General features: G+C 41.9%; 1 protein-coding gene across 2 annotated transcripts in view; it reads right to left on the reverse strand.

Moving 5' to 3' along the window:
- Window positions 1-1,912: 1,912 nt before the first annotated feature.
- Window positions 1,913-27,444, reverse strand: part of arhgap36 (Rho GTPase activating protein 36) — a 93,564-nt gene continuing 68,032 nt past the window's right edge. For both annotated transcript variants that reach the window (XM_038996255.1, XM_038996254.1), the window contains exons 4-13: window positions 15,125-15,210; window positions 14,707-14,919; window positions 12,397-12,607; window positions 12,105-12,160; window positions 11,337-11,487; window positions 11,060-11,208; window positions 10,486-10,665; window positions 9,965-10,053; window positions 9,440-9,654; window positions 1,913-3,474 (exon numbers count right to left, since the gene is read on the reverse strand). In XM_038996255.1, coding sequence (XP_038852183.1) covers window positions 3,143-3,474; window positions 9,440-9,654; window positions 9,965-10,053; window positions 10,486-10,665; window positions 11,060-11,208; window positions 11,337-11,487; window positions 12,105-12,160; window positions 12,397-12,607; window positions 14,707-14,919; window positions 15,125-15,210 — 1,682 coding nt within the window. In that variant the 3' untranslated portion in view covers window positions 1,913-3,142. The remainder of the gene's footprint in view (window positions 3,475-9,439; window positions 9,655-9,964; window positions 10,054-10,485; window positions 10,666-11,059; window positions 11,209-11,336; window positions 11,488-12,104; window positions 12,161-12,396; window positions 12,608-14,706; window positions 14,920-15,124; window positions 15,211-27,444) is intronic.

The following is a 27,444-nucleotide window of genomic DNA, read 5'->3' on the forward strand; positions in this document are numbered from 1 at the left end:
CTCGTCTCCTTTCCTTCATCTATCTGCAGTGATGTGTAAAACCTGGGTAGGGGACAGCAACATTTTCTATCCATTTCTAGGTATTTGGTTTAACCACTCCAGTTCTTTTCACCTCGGTGTAGATCATTGGTAGTTACTAATATTTCAGAGGGAGACACTTTAGTAAAACAAAATCGCTGGGCGAGCCGCATTCCAATCAGAGAATGGGGGTAGGGGGTGGTCACAAAGTAAAATTGTACATTATATTAAATTGATCTACACATGATATTTAAGATACTATTAACAGACCATCAATCTATTTGATTATCTGATTCTCTATTTTTGGACACTTGGTGGTATCAGGAAGGTATTGGAAAGTTCAGGAAAACATCAGGGATGATCATCAAACAATGCTATAAGATCATTTGTGGCGAATCAATTCATTTCCCTCGGTTATTCTGTGCAGATTCATCACTCTCCCTTCTAACAAGCCCTGCACAGCTTTGTAGGTGGTAATCACTCTAACCGTTCAAAATCAACAGCAAAATTTGTAGGAACAACGATTTCAAGATGCGTTAGAAACTATTTTTGCATGTCCCAGCGGTTAATAAGGTTACTCACGCAACCAATGACTATGACCGGTTTAGGCGAAGGAAAGGACACGAGGAGAGATGATGGAGAGGAGGCTGTTCATTTTCTTCTAAAGAAATTCTGTGTATGTACTGACACATACCGGTTGTGTCCCAAATGGCACCCCATTCCCTATGTGTTGTACTACATAGGGAGGAGGGCACCATTTGGGATGCATACACCACCATACTTCCATAAACTTGATGAGGGGTAGTGATGGTTTAGGAGACACGGGTGGGAACAACACAAATTAAAACTAGGGTCTGAAGTTATTTTATTTTTAAGTATTATTATTCACTTTTTCCTAGATGTTCACTTTTTTTATATATATTTTACTAATTTAGACCTACCATTCTTGTGTAGGCAGCTGAGATGAATGGGGTTGTGATTTATTTAGGGTTATATTTGAGAGAACGTTTGTGTCCCAAATGTCACCCTATTCCCTATGTAGTGCACTACTTTTGACCAGGGCCGTCAAAAGTAGTGCACTATATAGGGAATAGGGTGCTGTTCAAAGGTAGTGCACTACATCGGGAATAGGGTGCCATTTGGGATGGAGACATTGAAAATGTGTAAATATAAAGATGTTGTTATTGGAGTATAATTAATTGCTTGCTTGAAATAAGAGGTCTGTACGATTGATCATATTCCATTATGACCAGGACGTTTTTCCTGATCGGGAAAAATCCCTGGTCCTAGAAACATTACCTGGGGTGGTAATTTCATTTCAATCCCAGTCAACTGAACTTGCCATGGGGGATTTGTCCACAGATGTTCATTTCACTTCTTAAACTCGCCAAGAATGTAATAAGAATTGAACCCGGCACTGCTCTTATGTGTAAAGTGATTTAAGTTGAAGTGCACTTTGAGAAGGAGGGGAGTGTTTATTGGGGTGCAGAGTGAGATGTCGTGGCCCGGACGCAGTGAAAATGTGTATGTTTTTGGGGGGGGAATGTTTGTCTAAACTTTCTCCAATAAATAACTGGTTTAAGATGGAAAAAGTGTCTGTCTTTCTCTCTGTGTGTGGTGGTTCTGGTTCTGTTACATTTTCTAAGTAGAACATTTACAGAACTGTACTGGTAAAGCTGATGCTTTTTGTCCATCAGGGGTTGCTGCTGTTCTACACGGCCATGTCTTTTCCATAAGTAGATGACCTTCCAAAAATACAGAACATTACACAAGGGATATACAAGTTTCTTCTTGCTTCAGTAAGCTATGAATCAACAACCCTGTTTTGTGTTGCTAAATCTGTTTTAGCCATACGGGTTTTTCCCCCACTGGATTCAATAAAGGATAACGAAGCAACAATTGTACATTTAATTCAGATCTCGTACATAGATACATTCCAAGAAACACCTGTAAGAAAATAGACAGTTTGAAATCTAGCTACACCTTGAGGGGATATTGCTTGCTTGTTTACAAAGTATAGAAAAGTATTGCCAAGAAAAAATGTCTATACTGTATATCTAATGGTACAAGAGTTAAGTAGAGATTCATATTTACAGGATAGCAAGCACCTCATGGAACAAGTCTTTTGTTGAAGATCAATACTGCAATTCAATAAGGTCCAGAACAAATACAGAGACTGGATGCACACAAGCCTACATATTTTTTATATACATACAAAAAACAGACAATACTGCATTTACATGGTAGGGACAGGTTGACTGTAAGAAGTTGTCTCAATCCTCAGACCAATTGAATTCTCATGTAGTTCTTTTAGTTATTGAATATATGGGCTCTCTATGGCCACATTGTCCCTGGTAGTTAATTAAAATAGTCCTGTGAAGCGTGATAAGTTCCAGACAGAAACGATGTGTGGTTAAACCCCCCCCCCCCCCATGGGGTGACCTTTTACCAGGAAGATGACGCAAACACATTGAACGATTATATACTTTTCTGTACATATGAAAAATGTCACCTTGTCATGGCAACCAATGTTTCAAACCCAAAATATATGAGATTCGAGAAAGCACTTGGGATTGAATTAATTTCCCGATTGAGCCGACATATGAAGCGGTTAACGTGAATGCAGTCTCCGCTAGCATGGCAACGTTGTCTTTAAATGTCAATCGGGCTACAACGCAGAACTTTACGAACTGAATCGAGCCCGTAGTCTTCACGGTTTAAAACACTGATGTATTTACAGAGTGTTGCCCGTCGTCTCCTTGGTCTTCAGCCGCATGAAACATTAAGTGTTCAGTTAGCCAACAGAGGGTTCAGAATATAGATAAAGGATACATCCACTGATGTTTTTTCCTTTCTGTTTGGATGGAGCTCAGCGTAGCATCACGAGAGATCATGGAAAAGTTGAGGGATAGAGGGGATATAGGCTCTATAGTAAAAAATATAAGTTCACACGTTACAACAATGTGTGTCTATGTTTGCACTCGTATGAACACTACTCTACACCAGTGTCCCTCAACATGGTCCAACCACCTCCCAGCCACCCAGAAATGACAATCGGGCAGACCAGACAAAGGCATGGTGGGCCAGTCCAACCATTCCAGTCCACCCCCAGTGTTCTATCCTGTCATACCATGGTCTCAGACCCTGAGCCCTTGCCTGTGAAGAAGTCCCAAAAATGACTTGTATGACTAGGAGAGGGTTTCTCTTTCTCCTCCTGGGGTGTCTGCCTCACCCAGATACTGTTTTCCCCCTGTCCTCCCAGGCTGGAGCATGAGGCAGCCCCCATGGTGAAGCTCAGACCTTCGCCCAGCGGAGCCCTCCGTTCCTGGGAATGGTGTTGGCTGTCCTCTGGGTGGACTCTGGAGCTACTGGAGGGCTGGGCCAGACTCAGTAGGTTGTGGTGGGAGTGGAACTGTCTCATCTGACCAATGGACTTGGACGGGGTCTCGTTGGAACCTGGTGAGGGAGAGGTTTTATTTTTATTAAGATCTCTTTTAGTCCTGAATTGGACTAATCTTCCAAGAGTCCTTAAACATTAAAATACAAGTTATAATACGATCACATTTTCACATAATACACTGTTACAGACATAATACACTGACATATTGACCAGATAAATACTCTAAACAGTCTGAAAATATAGATTGATTCCTTCATCTACCATAGTCCTGCACAACCTTCCAATTTATTATATTTGGGGGAAAAAATGTTTGAAAGTATTTATTGAAAGGTTTCTGGTTTGCTCAGATAAGTGATTCAATTTCTTTATTGAATCCAAATGTTATTTTGCCTATTTTTCTTTTATGTCTAACACAGATGGTGTACAATCTATTCCTAGCATTTACTGAATGACTGTCTCTTACCAACTGAATACTATTGTGAATGGAGTTTGGCTGTTTTAAATGGTGTACATTGTGAAATAAAATAAGCATTTTTTTTCCTCCAATTATCTTGTTGATTGATGACCAACCGAGAGCGTTGTGCACGACTACAACAGAATTACCATATCTCCACCTTAAAACAATCCTTGCTGCTTCTGTTCAGTCTGCATCCTCCTAATTTCACTTGCTGATGAATTTCCCCAGACCACAGAACAGTAGTTCACCTGACTCCCAATTAATGCCTGGGTTGTTTGCTTAAGAATCTTTCCCGGTAAATATTTAGCTATCCTTCTGATCATGCATGCAGTTGTAATATTTTTTTTTTTACATTGAGGTATTTGAGACGACCACGATAAGCAGGTGTCTAGCTGGACCCCTAGTAGTTTGGTTTCTGACACTCAATTTGTACACACTCCATACTTAATTGTATCACATTCTGTGTTGACCTTTTCCTGGTGGAACAGACCAACATAACCTTGGTTTTCTTGGTGTTCAAAACAAGTTTGTTCCAGCAAACCCACTCTCTGATATTTCCCAGATCTACTTGTAGAGCTTGGTGTACCTGTTGAACCGATTATCTTGCTGTATAAATTGTAGTTTCATCTGCAGATATAGTAGCTTGAGTTTCAGATAAGACATAAGGAAGGTCGTTGGTATATATTAAGTAAAGAAGTGGCCCAAGGCAGCTGCCCTGCGGTATTCCACAGTTTAAATCACGAGGGGAAGAAAACGACCCATTGATATAGGTGGACTGTTTCCCATCAGTTAGATATGATTGTACCCAATTCAATAATGCCTCCTTAAACCCATAATGAAATCATTTTGACAAAATTATTTCATGATCCACAAAATGAATTGTCTATTGTCTATAGCATAGAGCCTCTGGTCAGTCATGTCAACCAATTCAGTGGTAGTGGATTTTTTGTTGTTGCAATAAGCATGCTGATTGGCTGTGATCAGATCATTCTTTTCCATGTACTCCCATATGTGTCCACTCACAATACCGTCCAATATCTTACTGAATGAAGGGAGTAGACTAATTGGTCAACTATTGGCAGGAGTAATGGGATCTTTGCTGTCTTTCAGGGTTGTACACAGTTTAGCATGCTTCCATATATTTGGAAATGTCCCCTTTTCCAATGATCCAATTAAATATGTATTTCAAAGGAGCTGCAATCTGGGGAGCAGCATAGCGAAGTAAAAAATTGTCCATAAGATCATAACCAAATTTACCATTGGGTAATAACTTCAATAGGATGATTGGCAAAATCAGCTGGTTTTGTTATTGTTCTGCCCTCACCCTCCACACTAGATGGGCATGATGAGATAGATGTACCAAGTAAGCCTTTAACTGTATTCCATACCTTTTTAGAATCATTTTTACAATCAATAAAAGCATTGTTGTAAAATGTAAAAAAAAATCTTACGATTTAATTTAACTGCATAATTACGTAGTGTTCTACAATTCTGTTAATCAATTTCCAGTTTAGATTTGGCTGCTAAGACTTCTGCCATATTTTTGGAGAAAATGTCTCACCCAATCCATGGAAATGGACAAGCCCCAACTGTACTCTTTCTTACTGGGGCATGATGGTCCAATACCTCAGTGAGCAAATCAATAAAACATTCTGAAGCGTGATTTAAATCATCCTCTAGATAAATCAGCTCCCACGGTACAGCAGCCAAATCCTTTTGAAATAGATTATGATGAAATGTTTTAACATTTCTCTTGACCAAAATCCTTGGGGGTTTCTTTGGAACTGTGGTGTTCATGGTTATGGTCACAATATTATGGTCTGTCCAGCCCACTGGCATTGATCTGGCTCTTAAGATATCTGACCCTTTTTTTCAATTTTCGCCTAAAATGACATACCCAAATCTAAATGCCTGTAGCTCAGGCCCTGAAGCAAGGATATGCATTTTCTTGGTTAAGCATTGCAATGGTATATTACAGAAGATCAGATGAATGCACGTGTCCGAACGGTGACCTAACTTAGTTCATGATACTAATAGTATCATTCACCATTTGTTTCAAACCACAGCTCTCGGGATATCTCATTTTTTTTGTTCTATTTGAACTATTATGATCCTTCCAATTTATATTAATATCACCCAAGATAAATACATCTCTGTTACTATCTGTGGCCTGGTCAAACCCAGTGCATAAGTCATCCAGATGGGACACCTTAGAGCTAGGAGGTCTGTACACACATCCTACCAATATGGGTGCCTGGTGAGGCAGATGTACTTGAGCCCATAGTGCCTCTATTTGACATACATTAAGGTCATCCCTCCTCTTAAAAGGTATATGATTCTGAATGTACAGTGCTACACCCCCACCATTCCTAGTCCTGTCCCTTCTAAGTAGACTATATCCATTAATGTTTATTTGCCCATCATTTACAGATGCATCCTAATGCATTTCGGTCAAAGCTAAAATATGAATATTATTTATGTTGACCAAGTAAAAAAATTGAATGTATTTTGTTAGGAAGACTACATACATTAACCTGAGCTATATGCAGCCCTTTCCTTGTCAAGTGGAGATCAATAGATCATGTATTCGTTATAGTTGAAGTTGTCATGATACACTACAGCACACAAACATGAACATTGGATTAAAATAACCAGGGAGTTACTCTCGAGTCCCGAAACAGTTTCCCATTGATGTAAAGTTTATCCATCACCAAGGAAACGCATTGGTTCAGGCAACGCTTTTCTTTCATGATGGGATACAGTTTTTTTCTCTTTTCATTTATCTCCGGGGGGGAAGTGATCATTCATTCCAAAATCAGTCTTTCTGAGTTCTCTGCCGCTGCTCTTTGCCATTTCCTTAAAATTTTCAAAACCTGAAATAATAGCCTGTGGCCTTTTCCCAGAGGCCTCTGGGAAAAGGCTAAGGACTCTGGAGAGGACTCTGGAGAAAGTGGACATTTTAAGGACTCTGGAGAGGACTCTGGAGAAAGTGGACATTCTAAGGACTCTGGAGAAAGTGACATTATGCACGACATCTGTGGGCAGTTTCAGTTGAGTTAACATAAAGTCTCGGACAGTGTCCTCACAGCATCTGCTGTTGTCATTCTCCGGTCTCCCTGAAAAGATGAGATTGTCCCGCATTGATCGACACTGTACATCAAGCAAGGTTTCTTTAAGTTGTTTGTTCCCCCTTTGCACCACCTCCACCTTGCCATGAATAGAGTCCACAGTACCTTTCAGCACCGTGTTCTCCTTCCTTAGATCAATCTGACATTGGCTGAATTCTAGACTGGCACATAATGCATTGATGTCCTCTCGTAGTATATCCAATATATCAAGTTTGGCAAGCATTTCATTGATGGATTTCAACAAGTCAACATCCATATCTGTAAACCTCTCCCAACTCGCGCCCTTCTTGCTTGGGGATGGTTTGATGCCATCGTTGATACCGCTTGGCCAACTTGGCTTTGGTTTGTTTTGTTGATTGGGTTTGTTGTCCTTAACAGTGCTTGAATTCTCCAAAACCAGCGACATTGTATTATTAGAATGTTACTTTGTTATTACAATGTTATCACGCTCTTACTATACTGATCTTATTATTCTGTTAAGGCCCACCCCCCCACATAATTTTTTAAAATCATAATCATATCACAATCAACTTTTAACAGTTGAATGTACAGAAATATTTAAAAAATATATATATATATTTTATTAGAATATGCAAATTAGTCGATGTTAAGTAAATATGCCTCACCTCAGCTCAACCATAACCCTAACTTTAACCCTAGCTGGATGTTGCATACCAACAGAGCTCATAAAGGTGTAGTGACCCCATAAATATCGATGACTCCTGTCCCGCTAAGTACACTGAACAAAAATATAAATGCAACATGCAACAATTTCAACGATTTTACTGAGTTACAGTTCATATGAAATCAGTCAATTGAAGTAAATTCATTAGATGCTGATGGATTTCACGACTGGGAATACAGACATACATCTGTTGGTCACAGATACCAACAACAACATAAAAGGTAGGGCCATGGATCAGAAAACCAGTCGGTATCTGGTGTGACCACCATGTCTCAAGCAGCGCAACACATCTCCCTCGCAGAGACTTAATCAGGCTGTTGATTGTGGCCTGTGGAATGTTGTCCCACTCCTCTTTAACAGCTGTGCGAAGTTGCTGGATAATGAAGGGAAACAGAACACGCTCTCGTACACGTAGATCCAGAGCATCCCAAACATGCTCAATGGGTGACATGTCTGGTGAGTATGCAGGCCATGGAAGAACTGGGACATTTTCAGCTTCCAGGAATTGTGTACAGATCCTTGCGACATGGGGCCATGCATTATTATGCTGAAACATGGGGGTGATGTCGGCGGATGAATGGCACGACAATGGGCCCCAGAATCTCGTCACGTATCATTGTGCGTTCAAATTGCCATCGATAAAATCCAATTGTGTTCGTTATCCGTAGCTTATGCCTGCCCATACCATAACCCCACCGCTTGCCCACATGACGCCATACATGCCGTCTGCCCAGTACAGTTGAAACCGGGATTCTTCTCGAGCGTGAAGAGCACACTTCTCCAGCGTGCCAGTGGCCATTGATGGTGATCATTTGCCCACTAAAGTTGGTTACAATGCCAAACTGCTGTCAGGTCAAAACCCTGGTGAGAACGACAAGCACGCAGATGAGCTTCCCTGAGACGGTTTCTGAAAGTTTGTGCAGAAATTCTTCGGTTGTGCAAACTCATAGTTTCATCAGCTGTCCGTGTGGCTGGTCTCAGACGATCCCGCAGGTGAAGAAGCCGGATGTTGCGGACCTGGGCTGGCGTGGTTACACAAGGTCTGTAGTTGTGAGACCAAATTTGTACTGCCAAATTCTCTAAAATGACGTTGGAGGCAACTTATGGAAGTTAACATTAAATTCTCTGGCAACAGCTCTGGTGGACATTCCTGCAGTCAGCATGCCAATTGCACACTTCCTCAAAACTTGAGACATCTGTGGCATTGTGTTGTGTGACAAAACTGCACATTTTAGAGTTGCATTTTATTGTCCCCCAGCACAAGGTGCACCTGTGTAATGAACGTGCTGTTTAATCAGCTTCTTGATATGCCACACCTATCAGGTGGATGGATTATCTTGGCAAAGGAGAAATGCTCACTAACAGGGATGTAAACAATTGTGTGCACAAAATCTAAGAGAAATAAGCTTTTCGTGCGTATGGAACATTTCTGGGATCTTTCATTCCAGCTCACGAAACATGGGACCAACACTTTACATGTTGCGTTTATATTTTTGTTCAGTGTAGTATACCTGCTGATGGTATTGTAACTGAAATCCAACCCCTTTATATACCGTATGTGTGACTTAACTTTCCTGTTGTGGTTGTGTCTACCTGCTATGGGTGTAATAAAATAAGTGGGACCCTGTAAGAATAAGTAACTTCCTTTTCCTGTTGTGGTGGTGTCAGAAGACATCCAGGACGCTGTTTAAACCTAATCAAACCTGAACCTTAACCTTAACCTGATCTTAAACCTAAACTCGATGACTTACGTTTCTTGTTGTTATGGTGGCGTTGGAGGATGTCGAGGTTGAGGAACACCTCTGTGGTCAGCCTGCTGTCCCCGGGCTCGTCGGGGTTGAAGAGGGGCGAGGGGGGCTCCAGGGGTGACAGGCTACCACTAGACGCCCCTACAGAGTCCAGAGATGCCCCCGTGTCCCGCCGACTCCCAGCTGTGTCTACCGTCTCCACCGTCAGGTGACTGCCACTGTGGGAGGAGGAGAGTAGGGGAAAGAAAGGAGAGGAACGAGAGAGAGAGAAAAAAAGGGGAAGGAGAGCAAGCAGAGGGAGTAGAGATTAGAGTACTTTGTTATCCACGTTGCAAAAAGTCTTGCAGCGCCACAAATAGAGATATTGAAACACACTCAATAAACACACAACACTAAGACTCAGAGACAACTGAAGTGCTGATCCAGAATCAGTTTAGCCTTTTAGATCATAGTAAATAAGAATATATGGACAGGGGGGGACCTACTCCGAGACTGTATGTAAATATGGGCCCTGAAGTGTACACCTACCTGAGTTTCCTGCGGAGGAGATAGTCGATGATGTCAGGATCTGTCTGGATGAGACTCATCAGCACCTCCTGCTGGAGCTCTGCTGACACCTGGGGAGAGGAGGACAGGAGGGTGACACACACACGCTCGCGCATGCTAACACGCACAGTGGTGTAAAGTACTTTAAAGTGCTACTTAAGTCGATTGTTTTGTGGTATCTGTACTTTGCTATTTATATTTTTGGACAACCTTTACTCCACTACATTCCTAAAGAAAATAATGTACTTTTTACTCCATACATTTTCCCTGACACTCAAAAGTACTCGTTACATTTCGAATGCTTAGCAGGACAGGAAAATGGTCCAATTCACACACTTATCAAGGGAACATCCCTGGTCACCCCTACTTCCTCTGATCTGGCGGACTCACTAAACACAAATGCTTCGTTTGTGAAATATGTTGGAGTGTGCTCCTGGCTATCCGTACATAAAAATTAAAAAAAATGAAATCCCCCCCCCTCCCGACCCACACACTCCAACTACCGTGAACAGTCGCCTGTAGTTCTGTATAAGGTGAAGGGTGACGTTGATGATGGCAGTGCTGTCCTCAATGCCCATGGCGTGGGGACTCATCTCCCTGTCCCCTCCGCCCCTCTCCCCCTGCAGCAGGTTGGGACCAAAGATCACCGCCAGGTTGGTTGCTGTCATCTTATTGCCGGGGAACTGCAGGTAAAGAGAGGGATGAGATGGGGAAAGAGAAGGAGAGAGCGATAGAGAGAGAGAGGTTAGGGGAAAGACCGCATATTAGGTCTACCTACTGTGTAGGCTAGGCTAGTTAGTGTAGAGCTACAGAAAGAGAGAGGCGTTAGGAGACGGTATATAATATAGAAAGGGTCCGGTGAGACAGAGAAACCGAAACAGGAGAGAGAGAGGGTTAAGAAAACCCAAAATCTATTATGTGCTCTCCTCTTGAGAGAGAAGGTAACGTGTTGATGACGGACAGATGAAACAGACAAACTGACAGAAAAAAATATGGACAGATGAACAGAATGATAGACAGTTCCATGACACACAAACACGGACCCCCACTTCCCCCTCACCCCACATTGGGACTAACCTCCTGGTGCTGTGGTCCTGTGGTGTCCTGTGCGTGGCTCTGTACGGTGTGTAACAGGGTGAGGAGGCGGAGCAGGGTATCACAGTTACAGGGGGGTAACAGGTAGAGCAGCTGCTGGAGGTACAGGAGCTGGTCTGTCCCTCGCAGAACTGAGAGGAGAGAGAGAGAGAGAAGAGACCTTGTTGAGCACCGTGTGAATTTACCAGTAGAAAATGATAACGGTTGCATTCGTATGGCTAGTGTGTGTCGTATGGGTTACTGTGCGCGTGCGCCTTACGGTTGGCGTGTAGGAAGGCAGCGTAGAGCTCTCTTGGCAGTAGAGGGTCGGGCATGTCTCTGAGGAACTCCTTCAGTAATGCCGCTACATCGTGGACACTGTGCTCCTCATCCAAACACACGTCTGTCCCTATGTCAAAGTCCTCACGCAGCTAGGTGGGGCAAACACACATCAGCACCATATCAGAACACACACGCACGCACTCACACACACACACACACACTTAAAAGGCAGTGGCAACAGATACACACACAAGAACGCACAGTTCGAGGCAGCACCCATGTGAGAGTCAACACACACACACACACACACACACACACACACACACACACACACACACACACACACACACACACACACACACACACACACACACACACACACACACACATCAAAACCAGACACATACACAAATAAGTTCACATGCACCGGCCACACACACAGTATAAGGTCAGTTTCCCATGTGACGCATTTCTTTTTAAACAGGAAATGACAGGGATCAACGGCCCTGAGTACAAAGTACACAGCTGAAGAGAAGTACACCTGCCACAACATCAACACACTGGCTAGTACTACCGAGTAGGGATAAATGACTACTGTATGAAATGAAGGTAATGCACAATTCTGCTGTAGTTGGGCTAACGTTTGTGTAATATGGAGAGCAAATGTACATCGACACACTGGCTAGTAAATAGGTCTAAACCAGGGGAGAGCTAATTGTAATGTTGAAAACATGAACATTTATGCGTGGAGAGCAAAAAGACTCACCTGCCGAACTCTCTTTTTGGAGCTCCCAACACGAAAGATCCCCACAGTTTGTAGACCTGTGGAGAAGGAGAGAATGCCACTTCAGATTATTGTGAAAGAGCAAGATCTCTCAATATTCTATCCCATATATTTTACACTTTATAATTGTCAGAGAGATGGTTCAATGAACCACACTCGCATGGTGAGTGACCTTGCTTGAGACCGGAAGATTTACGTTGGTTCCCCTGAGCTAATGCCTAAGCTTTAGCTAGATGGGCTAACATAGTCACATCAGCAGACCTCTGTGTCTCACCGTGTCTCTCTATGTGGCAGCAGCACCTCTCCAACACACGGGGAACCTGTCTATAGATGGGGTTGAGGCTCAACTTGGTCTGGGTCCGCCCCCCGGCACCTGCTGCAGTCTTCTTCAGCTCCAGCTCTGCAGGGTGGGACAGCTGCAGCGCCTCCAACAGGCGGGACTGACTCTCGACAAGATCTGAGATGGAGTCCACTGACAGGCCACCCTGTCGGAGGGAGAAGGGGAAGGCAGGAGGAGAGGGAGGGAGAGATTAAGCATTTCAAGTTCAAGTTTCAAAACCTTTAGGAGTTGATTAAAAGGGAGAGTGAAAAACAGAGGTGAGGGGAAAAAGGGTGAGAAAAGAGTAGGAGAGAAACGATAGTAGGAACGAAGAGAGGGAGACAGAAGAGAGTGAGGAGCAGAGGGAAGAGATGAGAGACAGAGGGAAGGAGAGTGGAACATTAGGGAAGTATGGATGAGAAGGAAGGAGAGGGAGTGAAGGAACAGAAGAACGAGGGAGTGAGAGGATAAACAGAAGGGTGATGGAGAAGGGGGTACAAGTAAAGGGAAAGCAAAATGATTTCAACAATATTTTTCCTGGCTTTCAAAAAAGATTTCCATTAGTTGATCATGTAACAAAATTCTGCCAGTTGCTGTGAAAACTTTCTTGCAAAACTATCCAGTTAATCTTGGGATGAGTATGACATTTTTCCTGGGTAACATAATGAGGTAGATTTTATTTTAAGAGAAATTATATAAATGGAGTTTTAAGTTTTCATTTTTGGGCAAAATGTTCTGGTTTTTTTCAGGATAGTTTTCTCATGACTAATTATATGATTTATTTAGTGCATTAGGTCTTTATTACTCCAGTATGAGCACAGAACAATACTTGTCAGTAGAGCGGAGAAAAAGCCTCCCCAACCCAAAACATCTTCCCGCGGACATGATCTCAATAATCCAAAGCAGTTTCCTCTCTACTTCCCTTCCTCTGTTTTGATTTGAAGTTTTTTCAGTTTTCCAAGTAAATCTGAATAAGACGTGTAAAAAGCGTCGCAACACCAAATTATTATTCAACTCAACTTTCTTGTCTCTATCTCTTAGACGTAGAAATTACAATCACACACAAATCTCCCATCAACATCAATAAATCATTTATTACACATAATTCAAGTTATGCATGAGTAACCTGGTCCCAGATTTATGTGTGCTGTCTCTTATTGTCTTTGTCACGTTTGGCAGCACATGCAGTAAATTGCTTATGTTAGGTTCAGGCCCTAATTAATGGGTGCATCTCAAACATGCCTTCTTCCACTAGTCTCCATCCCTTCATTCTGTTCTGACGTGGAATGACTACAGACAAACACTCAGTGAAAACAAATACAGTATCAGGTCCCGCTAACCCTGGCTAGTAATGACAGTGTGTTGGAGCCACCAGCAGAGATGGTGTCTGAGCTCTCACCCAGCAGGACCGCAGGTTAGAGCGCAGCACGATACAGACATTAACACAGCAGGGGCTCAACTTAAATACACACACACGGACTACGCCCCAAATGCATGCACGAACGTGCACACCGTTTTTGCTCTGCTAATATTTTTACTGCGCTGCTGCAGCAAACAACGGTCTGACTCCATACCAGGAAAATGAATTGATTGTGCGAATGATTGTGAATGGAGAGACAGCCAGACAGAGGGCAGACAAATTTAACTGAATGTTCCCTTCGTTCGTGTGTCTCCCGTGGCACCAGATTCCCTATATTGTGCACTACTTTTGCACGATACGGAGCCATTTGGAATGCAGACCTTTTTTTCATTTCCCAATATCAACGTTGATTACCAGGGTCGAGGTTCTGAGAGAGTAACACCGATAGTCATCGTTGAACTTCTACACCCCAGATTTCTGTTGAAGTTGGCTATATTGTTATCGTGTTCAAATAAAACAACTCAAGATGTATTTTTGAACGGATATGTTCGGATCCGTTTCACCTACGTCACAGTATTTCACAGTTCTCAGGGCTGAGGTATGTGCTGGCTAGTACGTTCAAGTGCCAAATGCATACAATAGAAATGTTTGATTGTCTTGGAGGAGATATGCCAGCGTGGTCATGCTTTGAAACCGTAGTTTGAAGTCGACAAGTCATGGTTGACAAATGTTTGTTGGATGTTCGACTGCTCTTTTGATAGCCGAAGAGAGGTCCGCATATTTCAGACCAGAGTAAAGCCCAGACATAGAGACAAGCATCTACATCTACTTGTCTCTATGTGTGTGTGTGTCTCTGTGTCTGTATGTGTGTGTGTGTGTGTGCGTGTCTGCGCTCTCCAACTCACCCGTCTCTGCACTCTAGCTTTCTTATCCAGGAACCTGGGTGAGAGTGGCTTGCTGTGCAACGCCAGTGCTGCCGATGATGATGAGGATGTAGCACCGCTGAAGGGTGATGAAGACGTGCTACAGAGGGGTTTATTCCCGTTGCTCTGCTGTTGTTTCTCAGCCCGGAACCTCAGGACGCTGGCCTCGAGATCAAGGCAGTCTCTCCGACTCTCCTTCAGAGCAAATCAAATCTAACTTTATTTAAAGTGCTTTTATAGTCAATCACAACACACTTTATAGGAAATAGACCTAAAGTAAAAGTGTATTTTCTAGTGTGCGGTTTTTACACTTGTATTTGGATACATGTTGTTTTCTGTATTTTTTTTTTAATACACTTCACAGTAAAAGAATCTAATGAAGTAGATGAACAAAAAAAACCTTCAGAGCATCCTGACGCTGCTTGTATGCCCGGTCGTTGGCTATCGCCTGCGAAAGAGGGATGCCAAACGCCTTGGCGGCTGTCTCTGTGGGATGATGGAAAAGGTAAAAAGAGGTATGGATGGAGGAAAAGAGATTGGGATAGATAGGGAAGGAAAGAGGGAGGAACAGATATTTCATTTCAGTAGCATTTCAACTATCTACTAACCCTAACCCTAACCCTAACCTTAACCCTTATCCTAACTCCAAACTTCAAAATAGACATTTATGACCCATCTACACACAATACCCCATCATGACAAAGTGAAAACATGTTTTTAGAAATGTTTGCAAATTTATTGAAAATTAAATATCTCATTTACATACACATTCACACCCATGAGTCAGTACTTTGTAGAAGCACCTTTAGCGGCGATTACAGCTTTGAGTTTTTGCTTTGCACAATCTGGATTTTCTCCCATTCTTCCTTGCAGATTTTCTCAAGCTCGGTTAACTTAGATGGGGAGCGGCAGTGAACAGGAATCTTCAACTCTTTCCACAGATTTTCAATGGGATTCAAGCCTGGGCTTTGGCTGGGCCACTCAAGGACTTTCACATTCTTGTTCTGAAGCCATTCCAGCGTTGCTTTGGCAGTATACCTTTGGTCATTGTCATGTTGGAATGCAAATCTTTGCCCCAGTCTAAGGTCATTTGCACTCTGAAGCAGGTTCTCAACAAGGATTTGGCTATATTTGGCTCCATCCATTGTTCCCTCTATCCTTACAAGTCTCCAAGTCTCTGCCACTGAAAAGCATCCCCATAGCATGATGCTGCCACCACCATGCTTCATGGTAGGGATGGTGTTAGACAGGTGATGAGCTGTGCCTGGTTTTCTCCATACATATCGCTTTGCATTCAGGCCAGAGAGTTACATTTTTGTCTCATCAGACCACAGCATCTTTTGAATTATGCTCTCAGAGTCTTTTATGTGCCTTTTTGCAAACTTCAGGCGTGCAGTCATGTGCCTTTTTCTCACGAGTGGCTTATGTCTGGCCACTCTCTCCTAAAGCCCAGATTGGTGAAGTGCCGTAGAGACTGTTATTTGGCAGCTTCTCCCATTTCAGCCAAGGAACTCTGTAGTTCTGCCAGAGTGGTCATTGGGTTCTTGTTCACCTCCCTGACCGAGGTCTTCCTTGCCCAGTTGCTCAGTTTGGTCGGATGGCCAGGTCTAGGCAGAGTCTGGGTAGTTCTATATTTTTTCAATTTCCCAATGATGGAGATCACTGTGCTCTTGGAAACTTTCAACACTCTAGACAATGTTTTATACCCTTCCCTAGATATATGCCTCAACACAATTCTATCCCAGAGATCTATGTCCAGTTCCTTGGACTTCATGGTATAGTTTCTGCTCTTATACATGTTATAATCACCTTTGGCAGTGATTACAGCTCACAGAGTCTTTTGGCCAAGTCTCTAAGAGCTCTGCACACCTGGATTGTACAATATATGCCCATTACTCTTTTTAAAGTTCTTCAAGCTCTATCAAGTTGGTTGTTGATCATTGCTAGAAGGCTATTTTCAAAACTAGATATAGATTTTCAAGCCGATTTAACTCATGACTGCAACTAGGCCACTCAGGAACATTGCATGTCATCTTGGCAAGCAACTCCAGTGTAGATTTGGCCTTGTGTTTTAGGTTATTGTCCTGCTGAAAGGTGAATTTGTCTCCCAGTGTGTGTTAGAAAAAAGACTGAAGCAGGTTTTCTTCTAGGATTTTACCTGTGCTTAGCTATATTCCATTGCTTTTTATCCTGAAAAACTCCCTAGTCCTTGCCAATGACAAGCATACCCATTACATGATGCAGTCACCATGCTTTAAAATATGAAGAATGGTACTCAGTGATGTGCTGTGTTGGATTTGCCCCAAACATTACACTTTGTATTCAGGACAAAACATATATTTTTTTGCAGTACTACTAAAGTTCCTGGTTGCAAACAGGATGCGTGTTTTGAAATATTTGTTATTCTGTACAGTCTTCCTTCTTTTCACTCTGTCATTTAGGTTAGTATTGTAGAGTAACTAGAATGTTGTTGATCCATCCTCCGTTCTCATATCACAACCATTAAACTCTGTAACTGTTTTAAAATCACCATTGGCCTCATGGTGAAATCGGTGAGCATATTTCTTCTTCTCTGGCAACTGAGTTAGGAAGGATGCCTGTGTCTTTGTAGTGACTGGGTGTATTAATACACCATCCAAAGCCTTCACCATGCTCAAAGGGATATTCAGAGGGATATTTGTTACACATCTACCAATCGGTTCCCTTCTTTGCAAGGCATTGGATAAACCTCCCTGTTCTTTGTGGTTAGATCTGTGCTTGAAATTCACTACTCAATTAGAGACCTTACAGATAATTGTATGTGTGGGGTATAGAGATGGGGTAGTCATTCAAAAATCAATTATTGAACACAGAATGAGTTCATGCAACTTATTATGTGATTTGTTAAGCATATTTTACTCCTGAACTTATTTAGGCTTGGCATAACAAAGGGGTTGAATAATTATTGACTCAATATATTTCAGCTTTTCATTATTATTTGTTTTTTAATTTCAACAAACAAAATTCCCCTTTGACATTATGGAATATTGTGTGTAGATTGGTGACAAGAAATCTCAATTTAGTCCATTTTAAATTCAAGCTGTCACACAATAAAATGTGGGAAAAAATAAAGGCATATGAATACTTTATGAAAGCACTGTACATGTAAACAGGGGTAATGGTGACCAGTAGCAGTATAAATAGATAGATATAATGGTAATGGAAATCAATAATCAATGAACAGCAGTGTAATGGTAGTAATAAATTGAATCAATGATCATCAGCAGCGTAGCTGTGAGGGGTTGTGTGTGTGTGGGTGTAAGTTTGTGGCGTCAGCAATGAGTGTGTGAGTGAGGATGTATGTGAGTCTGTGTATGTGAGTATGTGTGTGCGAGTAAGAGTGACAGTGAGGGTGTGTGTGTTTGAGTGGGTAGAGAGCTGTGGATGAGCATAGAGCCAGTGTGTGTAGTCTGTGGGAGAGGGAGAGCAGTAGCCATTTAACAGTCTGACGGCCAGGGGATGGAAGCTGTTTAGGAGTCTGTTTGTCTGAGCTTTGATGCACCGGTATTGTCTGCTGGACGGGAGCATGGAGAACAATTTGTCAGTCTTTCTCAGATACCGCCTAGCATGTGCATATGGCTGGGAGCTCACCACCAGGGATGCGCTGACCTGTCCGCACCACCCTCTGTAGGGCCTTCCTGTCGGTGATACAACCAGTCAGAATGCTCTCGATGGTGTAGCTGTAAAGATTCTTGAGGATCTTAGGGGCCATGCTAAATAGTTTCAGCCTCCTGAGGGAGAAGAGGCAATGGTGTGCCTTCTTTGCGACTCTGTTGGTGTGAGAGGACCATGTTAAGTCCTCAGTGATGTGGACACCACGGAACTTGAAGCTCTTGACCCTCCCCATTGCGGCCTACCACCGTCATGTCGTCAGCAAACATGATGATGGAGTTGGAGTTGTGTGTGGCCACACAGTTGTGGGTAAACAGGGAGTACAGGAGGGGGCTGAGCACACACCCCTGGGGGCCCCAGTGTGGAGGTTGAGGGTCAGCGTGGCGGAGGTGTTGTTGCCTACTCTCACCACCTGGGGTAGGCCGGTCAGGAAGTCCAGAATCCAGTTGCAGAGGAAGGTGTTCAGTCCCAGGATCCTGAGCTTTTCCAACAGTCTGACTGTGAACATTTGTACGAAAACCAAATTAAGGAAGACACGCTATTAAAAACAACTGAAATGGCAATATGAAAATAAATGGGTGAAGGAGATTAATCACAATCCCAAATTGAGAACCTTTTGTTTGATTAAGAGTGCATTTGTGTGTGAGAGATATATTATGTGCAACCTACCAAAAGCAAAAGAAAGATCGCTATGTGCACCGGTAAGATCAGCGATATTGCCCCTGCTATTGAAACAGATCGGTATTGTGGTGAAATGGAAGAGGAAAGACTATGTAACTATTGTGACCTCGGAGAGATAGAGAATGATATTCATTTTATCCTCTATTGCCGTTTTTACCACAATATACGCTTGTCCTTATTCCAGAAAGCCCATCAGATATACCCTGGCATTATGTGGCTGAGCGATGAAGGGACAGACATGTTTTTTTTGTCCATTGTGTATTTCCGTTTGCTGAATTTTTTGATAAAGCCCGGAATAAAAGAAAAAGGGCGACCTATAACTATAGTGAACAAAAATATAAACGCCACATGCAACAAACTCAAAGATTTTACTGAGTTACAGTTCATAAAAAGAAATCAGTCAATTGAAATAAATTAGCCTTAATCTATGGATTTCACATGACTGAGCAGTAGCACAGCCAGGGGGGAGCAAGGCCCAGCCAATCCCAATGAGTTGAGGAAGCCGGATGTGGTGGTCCTGGGCTGGCGTGGTTTCACGTGGTCTGCGGTTGGGAGGCCGGTTGGACGTACTGCCAAATTCTCTTAAACGATGTTTGGCAATTTATGGTAGAAAAATGAATATTCAATTCTCTGGCAATATCTCTGGTGGACATTTCTGCTGTCAGCATGCCAATTAGACACTACATCAAAACTTGAGACATTGTGGCATTGCGTTGTGTGACAAAACTGCACATTTTAAAGTGATCTCTTATTGTCCGCAGCACAAGGTGTACCTTTGTAATGATCATGCTGTTTAAACAGCTTATTGATATGCCACACCTGTCAGGTGGATGGATTATCTTGGCAAAGGAGAAATGTTTATTAACAGGGATGTAAACTAATTTGTGCACAAAATTTGAGAGAAATAAGCTTTCTGTGCGTCTGGAAAATTTCTGGGATCTTTTATTTCAGCTCATGAAACATGGGACCAACACTTGACATGTTGCATTCATATTTTTGTTCACCATAAATTATAAAAATATTTATCTCCAGACATAGGCATATGTACACTGAGTATACCAAACATTAGGAACACCTTCCTAATATTGAGTTGCACCCCCTTTTGGCCTCAGAACAGCAATTCGTCGGGACATGGACTCTACATTCCACAGGGATGCTGGCCCATGTTGACTCCAATGCTTCCCACAGTTATGTTAAGTTGGCTGGATATCCTTTGGGTGGTGGACCATTCTTGATACACATAGGAAACTGTTGAGTGTAAAACCCCAGCAGCGTTGCAGTTCTTGACACAAACCAGTGTGCCTGTCACCTACTACCATATCCCGTTCAAAGGTACTTAAATATTTTGTCTTGCCCATTCACCCTCTGAAGGGCACACACACACAATCCATGTCTCAATTGTCTCAAGGCTTAAAAATCATTTTTTAACCTGTCTCCTCCCATTCATTTACAATGATTGAAGAAGATTTAACAAGTCACATCAATAAGGGATCATAGCTTTCACCTGGATTAACCTTGTCAGTCTACGTCATGGAAAGAACAGGTGTTCTTAATGTTTGTATACTCAGTGTATATAAATTGTGTGTGGGCCTACAATATATCTCTCTCACTTGAATCTTCTCTTTGTGACAGACCAGGGTTAAATGCCTTCCATTTCATTTTTATGTATTTATTTATCTGTATTTTAATTGTATTTTTTAAATTATTATTGCTTGGGTAACCTTTTCTACTATTATGTATTTATTTATTTTTCATTCTTTATGCGGTGCCCACTATGCAGAACACCGGAATAATTATCACTGTGTTATCACATTGTTGTCACGTTCTGACCATATTTCTTTTGGTTTTTCTTTGTTTTAGTGTGGTCAGGGCGTGAGTTGGGGTGGGCAGTCTATGTTTTCTGTTTTTATGTGGGGTTTCTTGTTTGGCCTGATATGGTTCTCAATCAGAGGCAGGTGTTAGTCATTGTCTCTGATTGGGAACCATATTTAGGTAGCCTGTTTTCTGTTGGGTTTTGTGGGTGATTGTTCCTGTTCGTGTGTTCCTGTTTTTTCTGTGTTCACTAGTTCGGGACTGTAGCTTCATTGGTTTTCGTCAGTTTATTGTTTTGTTCATTCTTGAAAAGTATTCTAATAAATATGGATACGTACCACACTGCGCATTGGTCCTCCGATCCTTCAAACTTCTCCTCCTCTGACGAGGAGGAAGACGACAGCCGTTACAATTGTAATGTTTGTTTATGTGTCAATTAATCCCGTAAGGAATGGGTTGCCAACTGGCAATTTGACAAAACAATTTTTGTTAATGAATTAATTCATATAAAACACACAAGCACACACACACATCCGCACACACTCCTGCTGTGAAGAGGCCTTAAGACCTAAAGCTGGTCAGACATGGGAGACTGGCAGAGTGCCAAGAGGTAAAGCTCTAAGGATAGGTGGATTGAAACTGAAATACCTCTTAAACCTGAAATACACCTCTCTCTTTCTCTGTCTCTGTCTCTGTTGTTTTGACCCTCCCAGTCTCTCTCTCCGTCTCTCTCTCTCGTCTTTACGCTCTCTCTTTCTCTCCCTCTTTCTTTTTCATCTCTCTTTTAACTCTCTATCTCTCAAACCCTCCTCGCTCTCCTCTATCGTTCTCTCTCTATCCACCACTATTCTCTCTCTCTTGCTAGGTTTCCACCCAATTGGCGTCAGGTTTTCATGCAAATATAAAAAAAATCAGCATAAATAAAATATGTACATTTTCCCACCAGTGACGTTTCCACCAAACTGACTTGTTGTGGATGAAAATCAGTGTGTGATGGCATAGTGCACAATGTTAATTGTGTTTCCATTGCATTTTCAACTCAACCGATAGTTTTGTCACAAAAACTGCTGCTTTAATAGCAAATGTGTCTACTCTGGTCTTGGCACCTGCTCTCTAGCTAACATATCGTAGATACAATGTGGGTAGGCTCTGCGGGTAGGTAAGTCTATATGATGAGATTATTATGGATCAGAGAGATAATATTTTTATTTGTCAAACGGCAGTCAAGCATCGATCATCATGTCACCAGAATAAGACCCTCGACATTTATTGGAAAGGAGCATCAAGCTCATCACTGCACTTTCACCACCCTGTGAAGTTTGTCATAATTTATTTCATCTGTAGCCTAATAAACTGCATGCTTTCCCAAGTCGTTATGGGAGGATCACACACCATGTCATCGCGTGACTCCAAGTTTACTTCGATATGATGGCAGTGGTGTAAAGTACTTAAGTAAAAATACTTTAAAGTACTACTTAATTAAGTCATTTTTTGGGGAATCAGTAATTTACTTTACGATTCATATTTTTGACAACTTTTACTTTTACTTTTACTTCACTACATTCCTAAAGAGAATTATGTACTTTATACTCCATACGTTTTCCCTGACACCCAAAAGTACTCGTTTTGAATGCTTAGCAAGACCGAAAAATTGTCTAATTCACACACGCATCAAGAGAACATCCCTGGTCATCCCTACTGCCTCTGAAAATAAATAAATAAAAAACTACAACATGTGGCCATCTGCTTTGCTTAATATAAGGAATTTGAAATGATCTGTACTTTTACTTTTGATACTTAAGTACATTTTAGCAATTACATTTTCTTTTGATACTTAAGTATATTTAAAACCAAATACTTTTATACTTTTACTCAAGTTGTGTTTTACTTGGTAACTCACTTTTACTTGAGTCATTTCGTATTAAGGTATCTTCACTTTTACTCAAGTATGACAATTGGATACTTTTTCCACCACTGTATGCTGGTTATTATATCAATATTTGCGCATAAAGGCTTCTCCACCACCATTTCTCGCATACTAAATTTTACCGACACAAAAAGACCCCAACATGTCGGGATTTCTAAAATTGTATTGAAACTTCCTGTTTCGGTCACAGCTGTCAAGAATTTGTTTTATACTGTATGACATTACTCACATAAAAACTGTGGATGGGAATGGGGTTTCTGTCTCCCTTTTTCATTCTCTCTCTCGCTCTCTCACCCTCTCCCTCTCCCTCCCTTCTCTCTCACCCCGCCTCTCCCTGTCTCTCAAACCTTCCTTCTCTCTTTCTCCCCCACCCTCTCTCTCTTCCCTTTACTCCTCTTCTTATCCTTTCCTTGAGGCTGGTTCAAGGTACACGAAAGCCGTGGACACGTGTATGTAGGTACATCAACTGACTAAATCCTCCCGCAGATGCCACTGTTTGGTTGCAGGCCAGTGGCTAGCTACAGTAGCTAACAGGCTAACTAGTTAATAGGCTTACTGGCTAATTAGCAAGCATGTAGCTAGCCGACTAGCGTGCTAATAAGCTATATAGTGACCAGCGGACTAAGGTTTAAGAGGTACACTACACTACTAGACCATGTGTGTTGTGGTTTTTCATTATGAGCTCAAGGGGTTTAGTAGGGTAAAGTAGGCCTACACTTTGTCATTGCAGAGCGAGAAGTCAATATTGCATTATGTGAGTATAAATTACTATGTTTCTGGTCACTTAACCCAAAATATTGTGGGACATGGACCATCATGAGAATACATTGTAAACAACTACCATGCTTTCATGTTTCACTAGTATCACTACATGTTGCTAGTACAAAACCATGGTATTATCATGGTATTTTGGTCACTAAAATGGCAGGAAAATACAATAGTAATGCTGCAAATGCCATGGTATTTTCTTGCCATGGTAGTACAATTTAAAAAATTCTATGGTACTATCATGGTGTTTTAGTCACTAGCGTGGGTTGAAAATACCATGGTATTTGCAACAGTACCATGGTATTTTCCTTCCATGGTAGTAACCAAAAAAACACGATAGTACCACAGTATTGTTTTCATTGTACTACCATGGCAGGAAAATACCATGATACATTTTCTTTAAGGATCCTGCACACTTTCTGACTACCATCAGGCGACAAATACAGTTAGCATGAATAAACGATAGAAAGTACACAACAAGACAATTAGCAGAAACACCTGAGTGTTAATGTTATTGCGATTAACAACCATCTAAATGCATTTGCTCCAGATTAGGCTACCCATACCACTTTACCCACTGTGCTACCTTCACAGATAAGAGGCTGAAGCCTTAAAGGAACAAGCACAACTGGCATCCATCCATCCATGGTTGTAGTGGAGGGTAAACAGACACGTAAACACAGTATACACAAACTTTTATTTTGTGAAATGTGCTTTTACACACCCGAATGGTTTGGCCTACAAACTATTATGGAAGGAGGAGACTCTCACGAACACGATGCTGTTCTCCGTTTTGCTCGACGACCCCCACCAGTCGTCTTGGGACTTGTCTGAAGTCGGTATAGCCGATCTTCCAACTTCTGTCTGTAGCGTCCAAACAGTTTAGGCTAGACACTTATATGACCACTCTGTGTAAAGGTGAGACTCCCACAGGCCTCACGTCTGAATGTCCCTCGGTACCAGTCAAAAACATTTACGGAAGTATATTTGGAGACTGTTTACTGACAAAATAAGGGTTTAAATACATGTAAAAAATATGTATATATATTGGATAAATACTTCAGAACAAGCTTCCTTTAGATTTTTTCTGGGGGACTATCTGTTGTTCCATGTAGTGAATCTGTTATTCAATGCAATTATATGGGCTAATATCAGTAATTTTTCATCAAATACAGTGCATTCGAAAAGTATTCAGACCCCTTGACTTTTTCCACATTTTGCTATGTTACAGCCTTATTCTAAATTTGATTTTAGTTGTTTTTTTCATAAATCTACACACAATAACCCTTAATGACAAATTCAAAACTGGTTTTTAGAAATGTTAGCAAATATATATATATATTTTTTAAATAAAACATAAATAAATATACAGTTGAAGTCCGAAGTTTACATACTCTTAGGTTGAAGTCATTAAAACTTGTTTTTCAACCACTCCACACATTTCTTGTTAACAAACTATAGTTTTGGCAAGTTGGTTAGGACATCTACTTTGAGTATGACACAGGTCATTTTTCCAACAATTGTTTACAGACAGATTATTTCACTTACAATTCACTGTATCACAATTCCAGTGGGTCAGAAGTTTACATACACTAAGTTGACTGTGCCTTTAAACAGCTTGAAAAATTCCAGAAAATGATGTCATGGCTTTAGAAGCTTCTGATAGGCTAATTGACATCATTTGAGTCAATTGGAGGTGTACCTGTGGATGTATTTCAAGGCCTACCTTCAAACTCAGTACCTCTTTGCTTGACATCATGGGAAAATCTAAAGAAATCAGCCAAGACCTCAGAAAATAAATTGTAGACCTCCACAAGTCTGGTTCATCCTTGGGAGCAATTTCCAAATGCCTGAAGGTACCATGTTCATCTGTACTAACAATAGTACGCAGGTATAAACACCATGGGAACACGCAGCCACCATAACGCTCAGGAAGGAAACGCGTTCTGTCTCCTAGAGATGAATGTACTTTGGTGCGAAAAGTGCAAATCAATCCCAGAACAACAGCAAAGAACCTTGTGAAGATGCTAGAGGAAACAGGTACAGAAGTGTCTATATCCACAGTAAAACGAGTCCTATATCGACATAACCTGAAAGGCCGCTTAGCAAGGAAGAAGCCAATGCTCCATAAAAAAAGCCAGACTACGGTTTGCAACTGCACATGTGGACAAAGACCGTGCTTTTTGGAGAAATGTCCTCTGGTCTGATGAAACTGTTTGGCCATAATGACCATTGTTATGTTTGGAGGGAAAAGGGGGAGGCTTGCAAGCCAAAGAACACCATCCCAACCATGAAGCACGGGGGTGGCAGCATCATGTTGTTGTGGGGGTGCTTTGCTTCAGGAGGAACTGGTGCACTTCACAAAATAGATGGCATCATGAGGGAGGAAAATTATGTGGATATATTGAAGCAACATCTCAAGACATCAGTCAGGAAGTTAAAGCTTGGTCGCAAAGGGGTCTTCCAAATGGACAATGACCCCAAGCATACTTCCAAAGTTGTGGCAAAATGGCTTAAGGACAACAAAGTCAAGGTATTGAAGTGGCCATCACAAAGCCCTGACCTCAATCCTATAGAAAATTTGTGGGCAGAACTGAAAAAACGTGTGCAAGCAAGGAGGCCTACAAACCTGACTCAGTTACACCAGCTTTGTCAGGAGGAATGGGCCAAAATTGGTGTCACAGGAAGGCCAAAAAGATCATCAAGGACAACAACCACACAAGCCACTGCCTTTTCACCCCGCTATCATCCAGAAGGCGAGGTCAGTACAGGTGCATCAAAGCGGGGACCGAGAGACTGAAAAACAGCTTCTATCTCAAGGCCATCAGACTGTTAAACAGCCATCACTAACAGTGAGTGGCTGCTGCCAACATACTGACTCATCTCTATCCACTTTAATAATGAAAAAAGTTATGTAATAAATGTATCACAAGCCCTGACCTCAATCCCATAGAAAATTTGTGGGCAGAACTGAAAAGCGTGTGCAAGCAAGAAGGCCTACAAACCTGGCTCAGTTACACCAGCTCTGTCAGGAGGAATGGGCCAAAATTCACCAACTGTATTGTTGGAAGCTTGTGGAAGGCTACCTGAAACATTTGACCCAAGTTAAACAATTTAAAGGCAATGCTACCAAATACTAATTGAGTGTATGTAAACTTCTGACCCACTGGGAATGTGATGAAAGAAATAAAAGCTGAAATAAATCATTCTCTCTACTATTATTCTGACATTTTACATTCTTAAAATAAAGTGGGGATCCTAACTGACCTATGACAAGGGGATTTCTACTAGGATTAAATGTCAGGAATTGTGAAAAACTGAGTTTAAATGTATTTGTCTAAAGTGTATGTAAACTTCCGACTTCAACTGTATATGTATTATATTTACATAAATATTCAGACCCTTTTCTCAGTATTTTGTTGAAGCACCTTTGGCAGCGATTACAGCCTCACATTTTCTTGGGTATGATGCTACAAGCTAGGCACACTTGTATTTGGGGAATTTCTCCCACTCTTCTCTGCAGATCCTCTCAAGCTTTGTCAGGTTGGATGGGGAGCGTCACTGCATAGCTGTTTTCAAGTCTCTCCAGAGATGTTTGATCAGGTTCAACTCCAGGCTCTGACTGGGCCACTGAAGGACATTCAGAGACTCGTCCCGAAGCCACTCCTGCGTTCTCTCGGCTGAGTGCTTAGGGTCGTTGTCTTGTTGGAAAGTGAACCTTTGCCCCTGTCTGAGGTCCTGAGCACTCTGGGGCAGGTTTTCATCAAGGATCTCATGTAGTTTTCTCCATTCATCTTTCCCTCGATCCTGACTAGTCTCCCAGTCCCTGCCACTGAAAAACATCCCCCCCAGTATGATGCTGCCACCACCATGCTTCACCG

Source organism: Salvelinus namaycush, chromosome 6 (assembly GCF_016432855.1).
Source record: "Salvelinus namaycush isolate Seneca chromosome 6, SaNama_1.0, whole genome shotgun sequence".
Taxonomy (NCBI): Eukaryota; Metazoa; Chordata; class Actinopteri; order Salmoniformes; family Salmonidae; genus Salvelinus; species Salvelinus namaycush.